The 17371-nt window shown below is 49.0% G+C and overlaps 1 protein-coding gene across 1 annotated transcript in view; it reads left to right on the top strand.

Moving 5' to 3' along the window:
* Tmem132b (transmembrane protein 132B) overlaps nt 1–17371 on the top strand; it is a 285174-nt gene that overhangs the window by 96856 nt on the left and 170947 nt on the right. The window contains exon 2 of the mRNA XM_013350061.2: nt 1997–2885. Within this exon, the coding sequence (XP_013205515.2) occupies nt 1997–2885 (889 nt within the window). The remainder of the gene's footprint in view (nt 1–1996; nt 2886–17371) is intronic.

The following is a 17371-nucleotide window of genomic DNA, read 5'->3' as shown; positions in this document are numbered from 1 at the left end:
GGTCCTATCAGTCTTGACCAAAGCTCATGTTTAGAAGGTGTTTGTAGCCAAGCACAGCAATGATATACAGCATCTCTCTTTGGGTCTCTTGGCACCCCGTGAGCTACTTCATCATGGGTGCTCCTTCATCCCCTCCTCTTTCCCAACCTGAGCTCTTCTTGAGACTTCCTCAGAGCCACCTGCGCTTGCTCTTTTGCTTGGAAGCATCAGGGACCACAGCATCTCCCTGGTACACCCTGTGCTGTCTCAGAACCTGGGCTTAACTGTTTGGCCCCCATGGAAGCCAGGATGAGCAGTCCTTCCTACTGGCTTCCTGAAACCCTTCTCATTTCCTGCCTTGTTGCCTGCCTCCTGCCTTCTGATGGCAATAAGCTCTCTAAGAAGATAGCAGACCAAACAGGGCCATGTGTCGTAGTCCACTCACGGGTTCAGGTCCGCCTGTGGATGGGGAAAAGAATGAGTGCTTCTCTATGACACTTTGGAATCAGGGAGAAATGTTAGCTTCTCAGGCCAGGACTGGGAATGCTTCCCAGGACAGACTTAGGGCTTCATAAATGCTCTTAAATCAAGGTAGCGTGTTAGATTACTATCTGGTTGGGGGAGAGAATGTGGGCTCAGCTGTGAATGTCTCTGACTGTCCATAGAGACGGTGAGACAACATTAATGTCACATTTTGCTTGATTGATGGTGCGACAGGAGTGAGGCCTCATATGGATGTGTCTGATAAAACAGAGGCTTTGCCTACAACAGAGAGAAGGACCAGACTTAGGATCCTCGTGAGTCAGCGTTTTGAGTGACACAGCATATCCACATGAAAGATAAAAGAACAAACCAGTCCACAAAGAGGAAGGAGCATGTGGAAGCATGTATTTATTTTGATTTCCTTTTCTACGTGTCTAAATAAATGAGAATTTAAACGCTGCTCTGGACCTTGCCTTCATTTAAGGAGAGGGTACAACCAGATCCACAGAAGGGCCCAGTGCTCTTAAAGTCCCTCCAAAGAGGGGCTGGAGAGATGGCTCAGAGGTTAAGAGCACTGGCTCCTCTTTCAGAGGACCCAGGTTCAAGTCCCAGCACCCATATGGCAGCCCACAACTGTCTGTAACTCCAGTCCCAGAGAATCTGACACCTTCACACCAATGCATATGAAATAAAGTTAAATAAATTATATAAAAAAAGCTCGGCATGATGCATAAAAAAGTCCCTCCAAAGAGATTATTATCTTTTCTTGTTCACTGTGGTGCAAAATTCACCGGGATTTAATTTCCTGGTTTGGGAGCCAAACCCCATCAGCATACCCAAGCAGATTCTAATTTAAATTTCATCTGGTGAAGTTATCCAGACTTGGAAAGCTAAGTGCTATGTTTTCACTCATATGTGGAGCCTGGGTCACACAACATACCTGTACACCACAAACATACCTACATACATACAAACACACATACCACAAACAATACATATATGCACACATACCATGCACACAGAAACACACACACATGCATGCACACACATATACAACAGAGATAAACCTATTATTCAGAGAGGTGTGTAAGTGCAGCCCGAGTAGGTAGGGGTACAAGGTTGCTGGGTGCACTGCTCAGAGAAAGTTGTGTGCACAGTTAACAGCTGCTGAATACATTGTTTGAAGAGCAGAATGTGTATAACCCAAACCAAGCAGCGTCCTGGGCTTCTCACTCATTCCCTACGCTTGCCTCCCTTGGATAGGAAGAATTAACACTTCTCCTCTGGAAAGGCAACTGTTTAACCACAGGACTGTTGGATTTTGGGGCAATTGGTCTACTTTGCATTCTGAAATGGGTTTTATTGGAAGATTCTTGGGCTTCTTCGGCTTTCTCCATGCTGAGAGGGAGGAGAAGGGCTGTTTGGCCATGGCACACCTTGCTGGGATGGTGGGTCGAGATGGCATTTCGTTTGTTCGTTTCCTCGTGTCTCAGAACAGACCTTGACCCTGCCTCTACTTTCCTTTCTTGTGCAGAGAGCACGGGTCGAGGCGTTGCAGACAACCTGCAGAAGTTCTCTTCGCTGCCTGCCTATCTCCCAGCCAGCTTCCACGTCTCTGACGCAGAAGAGGCATTCTTCCTCAAGGAGGCCAACCAGGACCTCATGCGCAACGCCAGCCTGCAGGCCCGATCCGCCACACTCTTCATCCACCGAGCCCAGAGCCCTCCCGCCATCAATGCCAGCTACGGCCCCTTCTCTGTGGAGAAGACAGTGCCCTGGGACTTCCTGCTCACGCCCACCCCTTTTGGAAACATGGAGAGGTTCCCTTTCAACTGGAGGCTCAAATCCCACATCCTTGACAGTTCCATCTTTTCCAACAGACCCAAAGTGCAGACACTGTTCTATGTCACTGGCATGGGCTGGGATGACAGTGACCCTGGGGATGATCTCCCTTGTGTCAAGATGTTTGCTTTCCCAGAGGCCAGGGAGGTGGCGGCCAGCTGCCGGCTGCAGGGGGCCCCTGGGCTGTGTGTGGCAGAACTGGAGCTCTTGCCTGAGTGGTTCAGCTCTGGCCTGGACCTGGAACCCGAGGAGGAGATCCCAGCACTGCTGGGTGGCACTGCTATGGAACTCTTCTTTGCGCTTTATCCAGCCAACGAGGCTGGTCAGTGCCCGCTGGAGGAGGAGGGCAAGTGGGAAAACAACATCCACTCAGAGCAGGAGCCTCAGCAGCTGCTCCCTGCCCGGGAGAGGATTGGAAGTGTGGTGGTCTACCCTACCCAGGACGACCTGCGGTGGTCCTTGGTGAGCCTGGATGACAATGTCGCTCTCTCTATTCCTCTGAACCTCATCCGAGAAGGGGACACGGCTACTTTTTTGGTCTCTCTGACCAGTGGCTCTGTGGCAGACCAGTTCACTCTTCGGTAAGCAGCTTTGTGACATCCGCTGGGAGGAGACTTGGCTCTTGGTGAACCTTGGGCTGTTGGCTATAGAATGGAGCAGGTCACTCGATCACTGTCCAGTGCTCATCAGAGGTTCATGTGTGGGATTCTAGTTAAGGTGGTGAGGATGGGTTTTATCTATTTTATCTATTAATTACCAACAGCACATAGCTGACCTCTCTGCCTATGGGAACGAGGGCAGTTTTAGAGAGGGGGAGGATAGGGAATACAACTAAAGCAGAGTGACAGCTGCCTGGGGGTTGGCAGTGTGGATGAGGCAGCAGTTTCCCCTGCTGGCGGGCTGTGACTAAGTTAGAGGTCTGCCTTGCCCAGAGCCTAGGAGACAGAGCCCTGTCTTTCCCAGGGATTCTATTTCAAAGAAATGGCTCTTGAGTCCTTGAGAGAGACATTTGTGGGCTGTAAGAGATACGTGTTTACGGTTCAGTGAGTGCTTTTAGAAAGGGGGATTAGAAGCCAGGCGGTGGTGGTGCCTGCCTTTAATTCCAGCACTGGGGAGGCAGAGGCTGGCGGATCTCTGTGAGTTCGAGGCCAGCCTGATCTACAAGAGCTAGTGTTCCAGGACAGGCTCCAAAGCTACAGAGAAACCCTGTCTTGAAAACAAAACCAAACCAACCAACCAAAAACAACCAAAAAACAAAAATCAAAAAAGGGGGGGATGTGGGATATTGTCAGGTATGTGCTGACAATATCAAACCTTCCCAGATACACTCAGGCATCTGGGGCCCTTCTGGGGACAGCTATCTCTTGCTGTGGGTCACTCTGGAGTTCTTGTCTCAGTACAAGGAAGGTGGGGTTGCCCAGTACTGAGAGTTCTGCAGGCTGGGAGCCCAAGTGCATTGAGACCCTTACGTGAGACTCAAGGGAGATGACAGCCGGGCTTTGGGAGACATTCTGGAAAGTGTCCAGTGGTGACTCAGCTCTTTGTGCCACCCTTTTGTCCCTCTGGTGATTTCTCAGCTCTATTGTTATAGCCTGAAAACACCCAGGATGAGGGAGTGGGTTGCAATAAAACATATTTACAAAAGCAGGCATTTTTCTGATCTCTCCAGAGAATGAGCAGATTGAAGCCGGAGTAGGAGGTCAGCTCCCTGCCGTGTGTGTGTAAACCACAGGCCAACTAGCTGGGCCCTGAAGGGTGGGTAAAGAGGGTGGGTCCAAATGGAAGGATGAGCTTAAGCAAGAGGTGAGACCCACACAGGTATATTAAGGGAGCCGGCTCCATCAGTAAAACATTTGCTGTTCCCATGTCCCCCAGCACTTTGTTTTAAACTAACCTCTTTCACCTCCATCCTCTCCGTCATTACCCTGAGCTTTTAAGAGTGAGTGTTTGCAGCTTAGTTCGTGGCCTGGTTTGCTACAACCATGCTCAGTAAGTGGACAGCATGTGGGTTTCTTGCTCTGGGTTTCCTGTCTAGGGGGTCCCTTTAGATGTGGGGCTTGAGCATGTGCTGGAAAGGTGAGCCCACACCTCCCAGCACCCTGGCACTCTCTCAGCGGGGACTTGTTCCTCTTGACCCTGTGACTTGTGACTTTCCGTTAAAATTCTCCTGGGTGGAGTCAATCCTGTGACCCCTCTGGATCCTCGCAAGCATGGACAGGGCCGACCTGAACCCAGCTCACTCACAAACACTGCTTTCGCTGGGTAGACACAGAAAGCAGCTGCTTCAGACGGTAAGGAGTCCTCAGTGCTCCTTGCCAGGGTTCAGCTTGCAGAGGTGGTCTGGGACCTCTGGGGGCTGCTCTGGGCTACAGCTGGCCTTCCCAGTTCATCTTGCATTGTAGAAACTGTAGTGATGTTTTGCTTGTGTTTTAACAAATAAAGCTTGCCTGAAGATCAGAGTACAGAGTCAAGCCACTAGAGGCCAGGGGGTGGTGGTGCACACCTTAATCCCAGAACTCAGGAAACAGAGGCAGAGGGATCTCTGTTCATTCAAGGCCATCCTGGGGCACGAAAGATTGAATCTGTCTAAAAGCGAAACAGACGTCACACAGAGGTGATCCCAGCACTTGGTATCACACGCCTTTAATCCCAGCACTAGGGAGGTAGAGTCAGGAGTGATATGGCTGGGTGGAGAGAGGAATATGAGGTGGGTGGAGACAGCTGCTGTGTGAGGCTTGGTGGAGACAGATTCACTTGGGAGATGTGGTCCGAGGACAGAATCGCCCCTTTCTGTCTGAGCATTGGCAGAGGTAAAAGAACTCCCTAGTGGCTGCCACTTGTCTAATCTTCAGCATTAACCTCTATATTTGTCTCTGGGTTTTTATTATTAATACCAATTAGAGTTCGTGCTACAAGAAACTGCCCCCCTCTTTCTTTCTTGCCTGGACTGACTTCCATGTGGCAGTCGCTGTACTGACCAGTCTGTGCCCCGTATGATAATTGCAATTGTATGGTATTAAGGAAAATGGATTGGAGAGAGAGAAAGAGAGGCGTCCACCATTTGTGGTTTGAATGAGAAATGAGAAATATTTCTAGCATCGCATGCAGAAGAAACTCAATTTTGGTGCCTTCACATCGCAGAAGAACTGTTGAGAATTAATTTCGCTTTGGAGCTCGGCTGGCTTGCACGGCAGCGATCTGTAGGATCAGGTAGAGCGTTCAGTCACTGAGTAAGTTCATAAAGCCCTAATGGGACCCGCTGACCATAAGAACCGCAGACCAAGCCACAGGCAAGTGTTATTTATGTGCCATCTGTATGGAAATTCTGCTGTTATGGAAATTTTGTGGTATCTAGATAAGACACAATGTACTGGAATAGTTGAGTTGAGATAAAAAAAATGCATGTCTGTGTATAAATGTGGGTGAGAAATTAGTGTGGGAGTCGGCCTTGTGCTTGGGGCCAACCTGTGGTAAGAGGACGTTCACTTGAGTACACAGTCCTGGATGGTGCCTTTGAATATGCGGTCCTGGGTGGCGCAGTTGAACACACAGAACTTACTCAAATGCTAGGTGGGCTTGGAAGAGGGGTTAGTGAGTAAATTTCTTGCCTTTTAAACAAAGGGACCTGAGTTCCATCCCCAGAACCCATGCAAAAAAATAAAAAATAATACCAAAACAAAAAACCAAACAAACACACACACACACAAAAAAAAAAAAAAAAAACACCACACCACCAACACAAACTGAGCATGGTGCTGTGAGATTGTAATCCCAGCGCTGGGGAGGTGGAACTGGAAGGCTCTGAGGGACTCACTGGTCAGCCAGGTCTCCTCTGTTAGTGAGGGTTCTCCGAAGGGACAGAACGGACAGGATGAACATGTATATTCAAGGGTTATTAGAGCTGACTCACAGGATGCCGTCGGGCAGTCCAGCAATCGCTGCCCCCTGACATCGTTCAGGCTATGAGGCTGCATGTCTCTGAGGTCCCAGTCTGGTACTGGAGTCCTGGAGAATTCCTGGAGAGCTGCTGGTTCTCAGCCCATGTTGGGATCTAAGAACAGTTACAGCATCAGGACAGATGAGTCTGCCAGTGAGAGGGAGGGCAAGCAGGCAAAGAGCAAAGTTGCCTTCCTCTGTGTCCTTCCTGCCTTTCATCTGAGCTGCCACCAGGAGGGCTAGCCCAGGTCTTCCTGCTTCAAGAAATCTGATCAAGGAGAGCCCTCTCGAATGCCCAGCGGTTTGGGTTTTAGTTGATTCCAGATGTAGCTGACAACCAGGATTAGCTCTTATGCTTATTCTTCAAGTTCCAGACCAATGAGAGAGAGACAGACACAAAGACAGACAGACTCACAAAGAGATGGAGACACACACAGACAGACACGGACACAGAGACCCTGTCTCACAACAAGGTGATTGGCATCTGAGAAGCAGCATCCAAGGGTGACCTCTGGCTTCCACATACCTGTGCATAGGTGCATATGCTCAGGCGAACAGGTGTGTATGTACACACACACATGCACACACGCAGACACACACACACACGCACATGCACACACACACACACAGACACACAGAGATGGGGAACTGAGTTTTTCAGGGGTCAGAAGAGCCCATACTCCATCTTATTATCAGCCATACCCTGCCTTATTATCCTGTCTCAATTTCCACCTCAGAGACTCCCTAGGCAACTGCACAGAGGTTTATTCCACCGTGAAAGAACACATACTTTTAATTACAGCCAGGGACAGAGCATCGCCCTCCTCTGCTTTTGAGCCTAAAAGAAAGGGCACTGCCACGGGAGAAGAGGAAGCAGGCCGCAGGTGTGTGTGGCATCAGAGAGGTTAAAACTTGTAATTAGCAGCCCAGGTGGATTGTTCTGTAACCAGTGGGCTGCCGTGGTCTTGAAGGAGCCCGCTGTACACTGGGACACTCAATAGGAAGGAAGTTTGACTGACTGGGCTGCAGCAGCTTCATGTTGCCATGGTGACGGGACAGGCATTCAGAGGAAGACAGAGCCTGGTTGGGTGAGACCTAGCACCAACACACAATCACCTCCAGGTTCCAGCGAGGGCTGTGTTTTGTTAGGTCAGCCTCCTCCCCAAAGTCACCAGGTTTTGCTGTGATGTGCCCTTACACCCAGGGAAGCGCCAGCCGCGGAAAGTGGAGTTTAGGTGATACCCAGAGTGCACATGGGAGTGAGGGTTACTGAGGCCAAGTGCTTGTCTTTGGTCCCTGGGTTCTGTGTGCCTTCCATCCCAGGTGCTCCAGGGCGACGGTCTATGGTGCCCCACAGCCACCTGTGACTCTCATCTGTTGCTTTATTGTGTTGGGAACAACAAGAACCCACGGCCCAGGCTGCGAGCCTTTGGCAGGCTGCAGCATCTGGCTGGAATTCAGTAACATTGTTCTGTTTCCATTGTACTTATTTTAGGGTTTTCTTCTCTTTATGGAAAGTGAGGCTGCTTTGGTTTTCATGGCAAGAGCGGATGTGTTGCTCTCTCCCTGGCGAAGGTAATGTAAAGCCAGCCAGCTTTAAAGACAAATAGGAAGCGATTATGCAGATGGTACCTGGGACAACGCAAGAAGGAGACAGGATGATGGGGTTTCCAGGATCATGAAAGCTGAGGGGCAGTGTGTGTCCCTCCAGCTAGTGGTTCTTGACCTGTGGGTTGTTGACCCATTTGGGATTTGAACCACTCTTTCAAGGGGTCATCTACGACCATCAGAAATATCAGGTATTTTTCATGATTCATAACAATAGCAAAATTACAGTTATGAAGTAGCAACAAAATAATTTTATGTTTCGGGGCAGGGTGTCATCAAAACGTGAGGATCTGTATTCAAGGGCTGCAGCATTAGGAAGGCTGAGAAGCAGCGCTCTAACTGATGAACGGGATCAGCTTCAGATGAAGCTGCATGTGCGCTTGTTTCTTCAGACATCACTCACTGGCTGGCTGAGTCTGAGATGGCCACCTGTGACACCTTTGCTTGTGGCCCGCTGTCTGTAACAGGGGCTATTCAACTTCCCTTGTTGTGATTTTCTCCCCTTTAAAATGGGGGTTACTCCTGCTTCCTGAAGGCATATGCGATGAATCCAGAGGGAATTGCCTGAGGGAGTGACTCAAGCTTCAGGTTGAGGGAGGTGTTCGCAGGAAGCCAGCTTGTCTATGGCCCTCTCCTCTTCCGAGGGTTGAAGGAAGTCTGTCATTAAATGGGGACACTGAGTGATCCCTGCGGGAATCACAGGTCACATCAGCACAATCTACAGAGGCCAGTCCACATCCACAGACGCACTCAGGCCGGTTTCCAGCCAGTGAGCTTGCCTGCAGGTGAACCCACACATGGGCATCCAGGTAATCTAAAGTAGGTGCATTTGTGGTAAATTCTTATTATCCTGGCATTTGGGAGGTTGGGGCAGGAGGATCACCATGAGCTTGAGGCTGGCTTGAACTGCATAGAGAATCCTTATCTCACCCACAAAGAATGATTTGAAACAAAATCTATGAAACAGTTGGCACCTGTGGCATAGGCAGTGGGAAAGGAACCTGAGGGACCTAGTGTCTTAGCTTCATTTTCTGTTGCTGTGATAGAACATCCCCGCTAAAAGCAACCTAAGGGAGAAAGGATTTATTTGGTTTACAGTTTCAGGAAACAGTCCACCACTGTGGGGGAGTCAAGCCAGCATGAACTTGAAGCAGCCATTTATATCATGTCCAGAGTCAAGGGCAGAAGGCCTTGGATTAACACATGCATGCCAGCCTTCAACTCAATTTTTCCACCCTTAGACAGCTGAGAAGCCATTCTGCCTAGGGAATGGTGCCACCCACAGTGGGCGTGGGTCTTCACACTAATGGAGACAATGCCCACAGGCCATTCTAATCTAGACAACCTCTCATTGAGACTTCCTTTCCAGGTGATTTGACAAAACTAGACATCATACCCAGATTCCCCAGCTACCTCCCCCTTCTCCAAGCCTAAGCTAGGGATGATGGTGGAAGAACCCACTTGTGCATGGGTAGGTTGGTGAAATGCAGACGCAGCCACACCCACACTCATGGTATAAGATTCTCCTAAAGACAAGCCAGAGACCTGTGTCTTCTAAATGCTTCGGCACACAACTACCCTCATGGGAGAGCACGGGAATTCTGGGAGTCACTGTCCTAAAAGATGTTTCTGTTCCACACTAATGTGGACTTTCTCTAGGAAGAAGCAGCGGGACGTTTGCCTTTCTTGGCAAGGAGAAACCGAGGCAGAGGGAACTTTAGGGAGAGAGCCATTATCAAGGCCAGGGTATGGATTATGGGCTCACCTGGAGGAGGGAGGCAAAAGCATTGTGGATGCTGAGTGAGGACCCTAGAGAACCAAGACCAAGGACAGGTGGCTTAGTTCAGTGTTCCACTTTGTGTTCTGTGCCTCGGTCTTCCCTTACATAAGTCAGGATGACGAAGGGACCTTGCAGGGAAATCCATAGGGAGAAACAAGTTAGTCTGACAGTGGTAGTCTAGCTAGACTGTCCGTGCAGATCCAGAGTGATTGTGGAAGCTGAAGGAGAAATGATGCATTTGGACTTGAACCATCACAGTGTGAGGCCTGGTGGAAGGACTCACTTGGCCTAAGGCAGCAGGAACGAGAGGCAGCCATCTATCACACAGTTCCTGCCCACGAGGGAGCAGAGGGAGCTTGGGCTGGAAGCCAGGTGGCACATACCTTTGGGTAAGGCCTCCGGCAGTCCATTTCCTCCAGTGAGGCCCCGCCTCCCAGAGGTTCTATGCTGCCTCACAGCAGGGTCACCAGCTGGGGACCAAGTGTCACATGTTTGTGGTTCTGGGCATCCCTGGCTTGAATCTCCGCAGCTCAGTCTGGTTTCATGGAAAGATGGTGGAGCAGCGGGAGGTGGGGTCGGGACGAAGGAGGCAGGTCATTCATTGAGTGCCCCGGTTTATGTCTGTCGCTGTGGTAAAACTCCCTTATGAAAAGCAGCTTGGGGGAGAAAGGGTTTGTTGGTTTGTTTGTTTTCCTCATAACTCGAGGTTACAGTCCATCATAGCAGGGATGTCAAGGCAAGATCTGGAAGCAGCTGGTCACCTCCCATCCACAGTCACTCTCGGTAATGACAATGTAAAGGTGGCTCACACTTTTAATGCCCACACTTGTTATCAGCTCACGGGGGACTCCACCCGCCAAGCCCCTGGAGTATCCCTGCCTGGTCCCTGGAGGCACTTGAGTTCACTGCCTTGGGTCTCACAAGATGGGATCAGGGTGGCCTTCTGAAAGTTCTCTTAGCTTTAAGCCTGGCACGAGTAGCATCAGAGTCCTACCTCAGTCTACCTGACCCCAAGGGACTCTGGGAGCCATCATGATGACACTCAGGAGCAACCCACGAGGGCGGATGAAGAGAGGTTTGTTTGCTTCCTGTCCTTTGCACCTCTGTCTGCGTAGAGAACCCCAGGATGACAGCCACCTCTTTGTCCTTGGACCAGGGCAGGAGACCTTGGTGAGGGGTGGCGGTGGTTTGAGAGGGATCACTGACTACTGTTGGAAATACGTTTAGTCTGGTCAAATGAGGGTGGAAACAGATTTGAATTATTAGGAAGTAAAGAAGTAGAGCGTGGCAAGATGGGTCAGCCTGTAAAAGTGCTAGCTGTACAGGCCGGGTCACCTGACTTAATTCCCAGAAGCCACCATGGAAGAGCAGGCTCCTGAGAGGTGTCCTGCAAGTGTTGAGGTGTGTGCCTGATTCCTGCCTTCTGTCATTCCATGGTTGGTAGTCCTTTCTGAAAGGGGACAAGAGACATGGGGTGGCTTTGTTTGGTGAATGGTGGGTTGAGGCTTAGTTCAGCCAGGGACATTTATTCTTTTTTTAGGGGAGTGGTTGGGTTTTTTTGAGACAGGGTTTTTCTATGTAGGCCTGGCTGTCCTGGAACTCACTATGTAGGCCAGATTGGCCTCCAACTCAGAGATCTGCCTGCCTCTGCTTCCTAGTCAGGAACATTTTTTTCTTTTTGTAAAATTAAATTAAATTTATTTTTAAAAACAATCTTTCTCATTTTATATACCAATCCTAGCTCCTAACCCCCTTCTGCTCCCCCTACCTCCACCCCCATTCTACCCCCATTCACTACTCAGGATAAGGCTTCCCATGGGGGTCAACAAAGTCTGGCACATCACTTTAAGGCAGGACCAAGGTCCTCCCCACTATATCCAGGCTGAGCAAGGTATCCCTTCATAGAGAATGGGCTCCCAAAAGCCAGTTCATACACTAGAGATAAATCCTGATCCCACTGCCAGCGGCTCCACAGACTGCTCCAGCCACACAACTGTCACCCACATTCAGAGGGCCTAGTTTGCTCCTATGCAGGTTCTCCCACTGTCAGTCTGGAGTCAGTGAGCTTCTGCTAGCTCAGGTCAACTGTTTCTGTGGGTATCCCCATTATGGTCTTAACCCCTTTGCTCATATTATTGCTCCTCCCTCTCTTTGACTGGACTCCAGGAACTCGGCCCAGTGCTTAGCTGTGGTCTCTGCATCTGCTTCCATCATCAGTTGAAGGTTCTATGATGATGATTAAGGCAGTCATCAGTTAGGTTTCAGGAAAGGCCAGTTCAGAAACCCTCTCCACTATTGCTTAGGGTCTTAGCTGGGGGTCAACTTTGTGAATTCCTGAAATTTCCGTAGTGCAAGGTTTCTTGCTAGCCCCATACTGACTCTCTTAATGAAGATATCTCTTTCCTTGCTCTTCCTCTCTGTCCTTCCCCCATCTCTACCATCCCCTTCCCTCATGTTTTTCCCCCCCTCCTCTTTTGCCCCTCTCATGCCTCAATTTTCTCAGAAGATCTTGTCTATTTCCCCTACCCAAGGGGATCCATGTATGTCTCTCTTAGGGTTCTCCTTGTTACCTAGCTTCTCTGGGGTCATGAACTATAGGCTGGTTATCCTTTGTTTTACATCTAATGGATATTTATGAGTTGAGCACATGCCGTGTTTGTCTTTCTGTGTCTCGGTTACCTTACTCAGGATGTTTTTTTTTTCTTTTTCTAGTTCCACCCATTTGCCTGCAAATTTAAAGATGTCATTGGATTTTTATCACTGAGTAGTACTCCATTGTGTAAATGTAGCACAATTTTCTTTTTCCATTTTTCGGTTGAGGGGCATCTAGGTAGTTTCCAGGTTCTGGCTATTATGAATAATACTGTTATGGACACAGTTGAGCAAGTGGCCCTTGTGGTATGAATGTGTATCCTTTAGGTATATGAGGTCTTGAGGTAGGTTGATTTCCAATTTTCTGAGAAACCGCCATACTGATTTCCAAAGTCAACCAGGAACATTTTAAGCATGATCATTATTGGGACTCTTTTATTCTTTCTTTTAGATTTATTTATTATTTCATATGTATGGATTATGTGTACGTATATGTACCATGTACATTAAGCGCCTGCAGGGGCCAGAAGAGGGCGCTGGATCCCCTGGAACTAGAGTTACAGATGGCTCTGAGTCCCCTGTGGGTTCTAGGAATCAAATCTTGGTCCCCTGTAAGAGCAACGAGTGCTTTTTAACCACTGAGCCATCCTTGAGACCCTAAGAGGTGATCTCAAGTATTCCCTCATCTGTGGGTCTAGAACTTGGAAGAAAGTTCTCTGCTTGTGTGTCCTGCCCACATGTGTGTGTCTTGGTCATTGTGAACACTCTGGTTGCAGAGGGTGTCCTTAACCAGGACATAGCCCATACAGGAGAGTAAATGAACCCCTGTGTGTGTCTAAGAGAAAAGAAAGCATCCTTTTCTGGCTCAGGAGTGGCCGAGAAGACCCTGATGGAAGAGTCTTTGGGAGGTCTGTGAAAATGTATGTCACCAGAAACATTCTACAAATAGCAGGCTTGACAGAAAATGAGTTTAATTCCATAAAAGGTCAGGCTACTTTTGAGTTATGAATTGCATTTTTTTCTGCCTTAGGTTTGTTTATTAATATTTATTACCAAAGTGATGGATGTGACAAAGGCAAGCTCTCTGACTGTTTCCAGAGATTTCCATGATTTAATATTTGCTTTCTTTCCTCACAAGGATGGAGAGAATATTAAACAGCCTTTTCTCTATTCCCTCCTCTTGCCCTTGAATTGCAGGACTAACTTTTTGTGTGACTTCTGTGAACATGGGGTGGATTTCAGCTGGCCCTCTGCATGGTAGAAATGTTAGAGGCTGGATGGATCTTGTCGGTTAATATTAGATTGCAGTGGCTTAAAGGGGAATCACTGGTTTACGGAACTGGACAGCTCAGGGACATGCCCAGTTCTTGCTGGATCTAGGTGGTCAAATATACGTCTTCACAGTCTCCACCAGCCTGTGGCCTCTGCGTTGCCACTGTTTTCATACCCAGGAATATGTTATAGACGCTATCTCAGGGCTACTATTGCTCTGATGAAACACCATGATCAGAGCAACTTAGGGAGGAAAGGGTTTGTTTGGCTTATGGGCCCACATCCCAGTTCATCATCAAAGGAAGTCAGGACAGGAACTCAACCAGGGCAGGAACCTGGACACAGGAGCTGACGCAGAAGCCATAGAGGGCTCCTCTGTACTGGCTTGCTCCCCATAGCTTGCTCAGCCTGCTTTCTTATAGAACCCAGGACCACCAGCCCTGGGATGTCCATCTACAATGGACTGGGTCCTCCTGCATCAGTCACTAACTAAGAAGATGCCTTACAGTCGGATCTTATGGAGGCATTTTCTTAATTGAGCTTCCCTCCTCTCAGATGACTTTAACTTGTGTCGAATTGACATAAAATTAGCCAACACAGGCAGATTGAGTACTTATGATTTTGTAGAAAGAAAGCGAGGCTCAGAGATGCCTGATGGGGGAAGGGAGATGACTCAGTGGGTGGAGTTGAGTACTTGCTGTTGCCAGGCAGCGGTGGTGCACGCCTTTAATCCCACCACATGCGAGACAGAGGCAGGTGGATCTCTGCAATTTGAGGCTGGCCTGGTCTATGGAGTGAGTTCCAGACTACAAAGAGAAACACTGTTTTGCAAAAACAAAAAGCAAACAAAAAGAGTGTCCTCTATGCATGCCTGGGGACCTGAATCCAAATCCACAGCTCCCATGTGAGAAGTCCAGCATGTTTGTGCCTGTGAGGGGCGGAGACAGGAGATCCTGAGAGATTGATGGCCAGTCAATCACTTTGGTAGCTTCAAGATGTGTTTCAAGTTCAGCGAGAGGCCGTGTCTCAATTTTTAAATTTCATGTTTATTTTGTGTGTATACGTGTTTTGCCTGCATGTATGTTTGTTCACCACTGGCATGCCTGATGCCTGAGGAGGCAGAAAGTGGCTTTAGACCTCTAGGAAAGGAGGTTACAGGCCATTGTGAGCCACTGTGTGGTTGGTGCTGGGAACTGAACCTGGGTCTCCTGGAAGAGCAGCCAGTGCTCTAACCACTGAGACATTTCTCTAGGCTCATAGAGAGAGAACATCTTAAAGGAATAAGGTAGAGAGCAATAGAAGAAGACATCTGGTGTCTGGTCTCTGTGTAGGTGTGTGTGCAAATGGACAGACATACAGAAATATAGACAGGCACACACCACATATACACACATGCATGCACACACATACCCAAGTAAAAGATCTCTGACAAATCCTGCCCACATGTCCGTCTGTGAGCCAATCAACTGAGGCCCAGTGATGGGAAATTCTGGTTGAGCCACATGACTCCTCCTTGGACCAATCACTGTCCAGGAGGACACACAGCATCTTGGTTAGCCCCCCCCCCCCCCCCGTGTGTGTGTGTGTGTGTGTGTGTGTGTGTGTGTGTGTGTGTGTGTGGTGCTTCCAGTAAAAGAGTTTATATGTGTCTATGGTGTGGATCAGGACTGAAGAGAGGCTAAGACAAACTGTGGGCTAGCTTCCCTCACTGGATGCTACCTACTTTTAGGGCACTGAAATCAAGATAAGCTTGCTTGTCTTTGTGAAGAAGGAAGTATATGTGGAAGGCATAGGCTCCAAGAGGAGGATTCCCTTCCGTGGTGCTCGAGAGAATGCTCACAGTTAAGACATGTATTGCTCTTGCAGTGGGCCTGGGTTTGGTCCTGAGCTCCTGAGTCTGGCAGCTCACAACCGCCTGTAACTCTAACTCCAAGGGATCTGTCTCCCTCTTCTGGCAATCATGGGTAATGCACTCACATGCTCAGACACATATATGTATAATTAAAAATAAAAGTGCTCTCTCTCAGAGCTTTCATAAAATCCAGCCTTGCTAACACCTAAATTCAGAGTTATGGCCCTCAGAACCATAAGACAATGACCTTCCATCCCTGAGAGCTTAACTTATGGCTACTGGTTCCAACAGCCTTGGGAAGCTGATATGTCTAAAGGCAGCCCCCCTGTAAGCCTGGGAGTGGAGAGTGCCTTGGCTTGTGTCTGAGAAGACAGTCCTGAGTTATGACAGTTAGTATTTGGTTGGGGAAACACCATAAGGATGTTATCACTGAGGCATGGGGCAGCAGGGGGGCGGACAGAAGGGTTGCTCAGCCTCCGGGGCACATGCAGCTTCCAGCAGGTACAGACTTACCACAGGTCTGCACTCAGAGACATCCTGCCCAGAGCAGAGCAGTGTCTGTACTTGTAGTGAATGCAACCCCAGCCATCTGGTGCTGTAAACTGCCCTTCTCAGTGGCTGCTACTTGCCACCAGGCAACTCACCCCATCCAGGCATCTGTGTGGGAGAGGAACTGAAATACTCAGAATCATCCTTTTGGTTGAGAAAATGCGGTGCCTCTGATTTGTCCCGAGCTGTGCACATCCTAGCTGACTTTCTAGGATGGAAGATGAGAGTGTCCCCCCTGTGGTACCTGCCTGTCTTGGCCTCCTGAAGTGGGAGTGTGCTGCTGGGGATGCTCACACCCAGGGACAGAAGACCCTACTTATCCCCGTTCTCAGAGCTGAGCCCCATGCTTCTCAGAGATCTGCTTGATCCTTAAGAGGCCCCTATTCTCTCTCTGACCCAAAGGCCAAAAATACACGTGTTTTCAGCACCCACACAGGAGAGAGCAGAAGGGAGACCCCCATCCTTTCCACGGGTGTCCTGGCAGGTCCCATGTGGCAGGTGCTTGGAGGTCTCCTCATCTGGATTCTTTTCCCTGCCATCTTTCAAATTGAAATAGTCATTCAAAATGGGCTCTCAGCATGGCTTGCCTCCGCTAGCCTCCAGATACCTGGTGGAGGAATCTGGGCACCCATCTCTATGTGCACCCATCTCTATGTGCACGGCTATGCAGTTACTGCAGGGACCAGAAACAGGCGTCAGATCCCCTGGAGCTGGAGTTAGAGGTGGTTGTGGAACCTCCTGGTCTGTGTGCTGGAAACGCAACTGGGGAACTCTACAGGAGCAGCAAACCCTGCACAAACTGAGCCCTCTCCCCAGCCCCCAAGCCCTGCCCTTTGATGGCTTCATTCCCTGGCACACATCCCCTGTGTGCTAGCTGTCACCGAGTCACTTGGCTAACCCTCCTTATGTGTCCTGGACACTTTGTGGTGGTAACTTTTCTTGCTTAGCCTTGGAACCCTCCAGCTCACCACATCAGCGGGGCCACTAATCTCTCCCTGTAGTTTCAGATATTGTTGCTTTAAAATACCAAGTGCTAAGAATATCCCCAAGCCTGAAGATTTTTTTTTTTGGTCTAAAACAAGGTTAGTGAATATTTAAGACCTGAATTTCTCTGAGCTTAAATCGCTTTAACAAATATAGCCTGAAGTTAAGGAGGATTTAGTTGGGAAACTAAGATGAAATTTAAGAAGAATTTCATAACTTGTGCTTAAGAGATGGGCGGCGTGTCAACAATTTGGCTTTACAAGTGTTTTTAATACCCAGCATGCATTTCTTCTGCTATAACTTGAATTTCTTTTCAGCATCCCCTTCTTTTTAGACCTCTCAATCATAATGGGATTAACCTCACCCATTACAAACACACCTGTCACAGTCGGCCTGTACAAACTGGCTTTAAGATCTTTCTCAGGAGAACCTTCTCCCTCCCTCCCTCCCTCCCTCCCTCCCTCCCTTCCTTCCTTCCTTCCTTCCTTCCTTCC

The sequence above is a fragment of the Microtus ochrogaster genome, chromosome 2 (genome assembly GCF_000317375.1).
Source record: "Microtus ochrogaster isolate Prairie Vole_2 chromosome 2, MicOch1.0, whole genome shotgun sequence".
Lineage (NCBI taxonomy): Eukaryota > Metazoa > Chordata > Mammalia > Rodentia > Cricetidae > Microtus > Microtus ochrogaster.
Note: the sequence above shows the minus strand (reverse complement) of the source record. Positions and strands in the feature narration are given on the sequence as shown.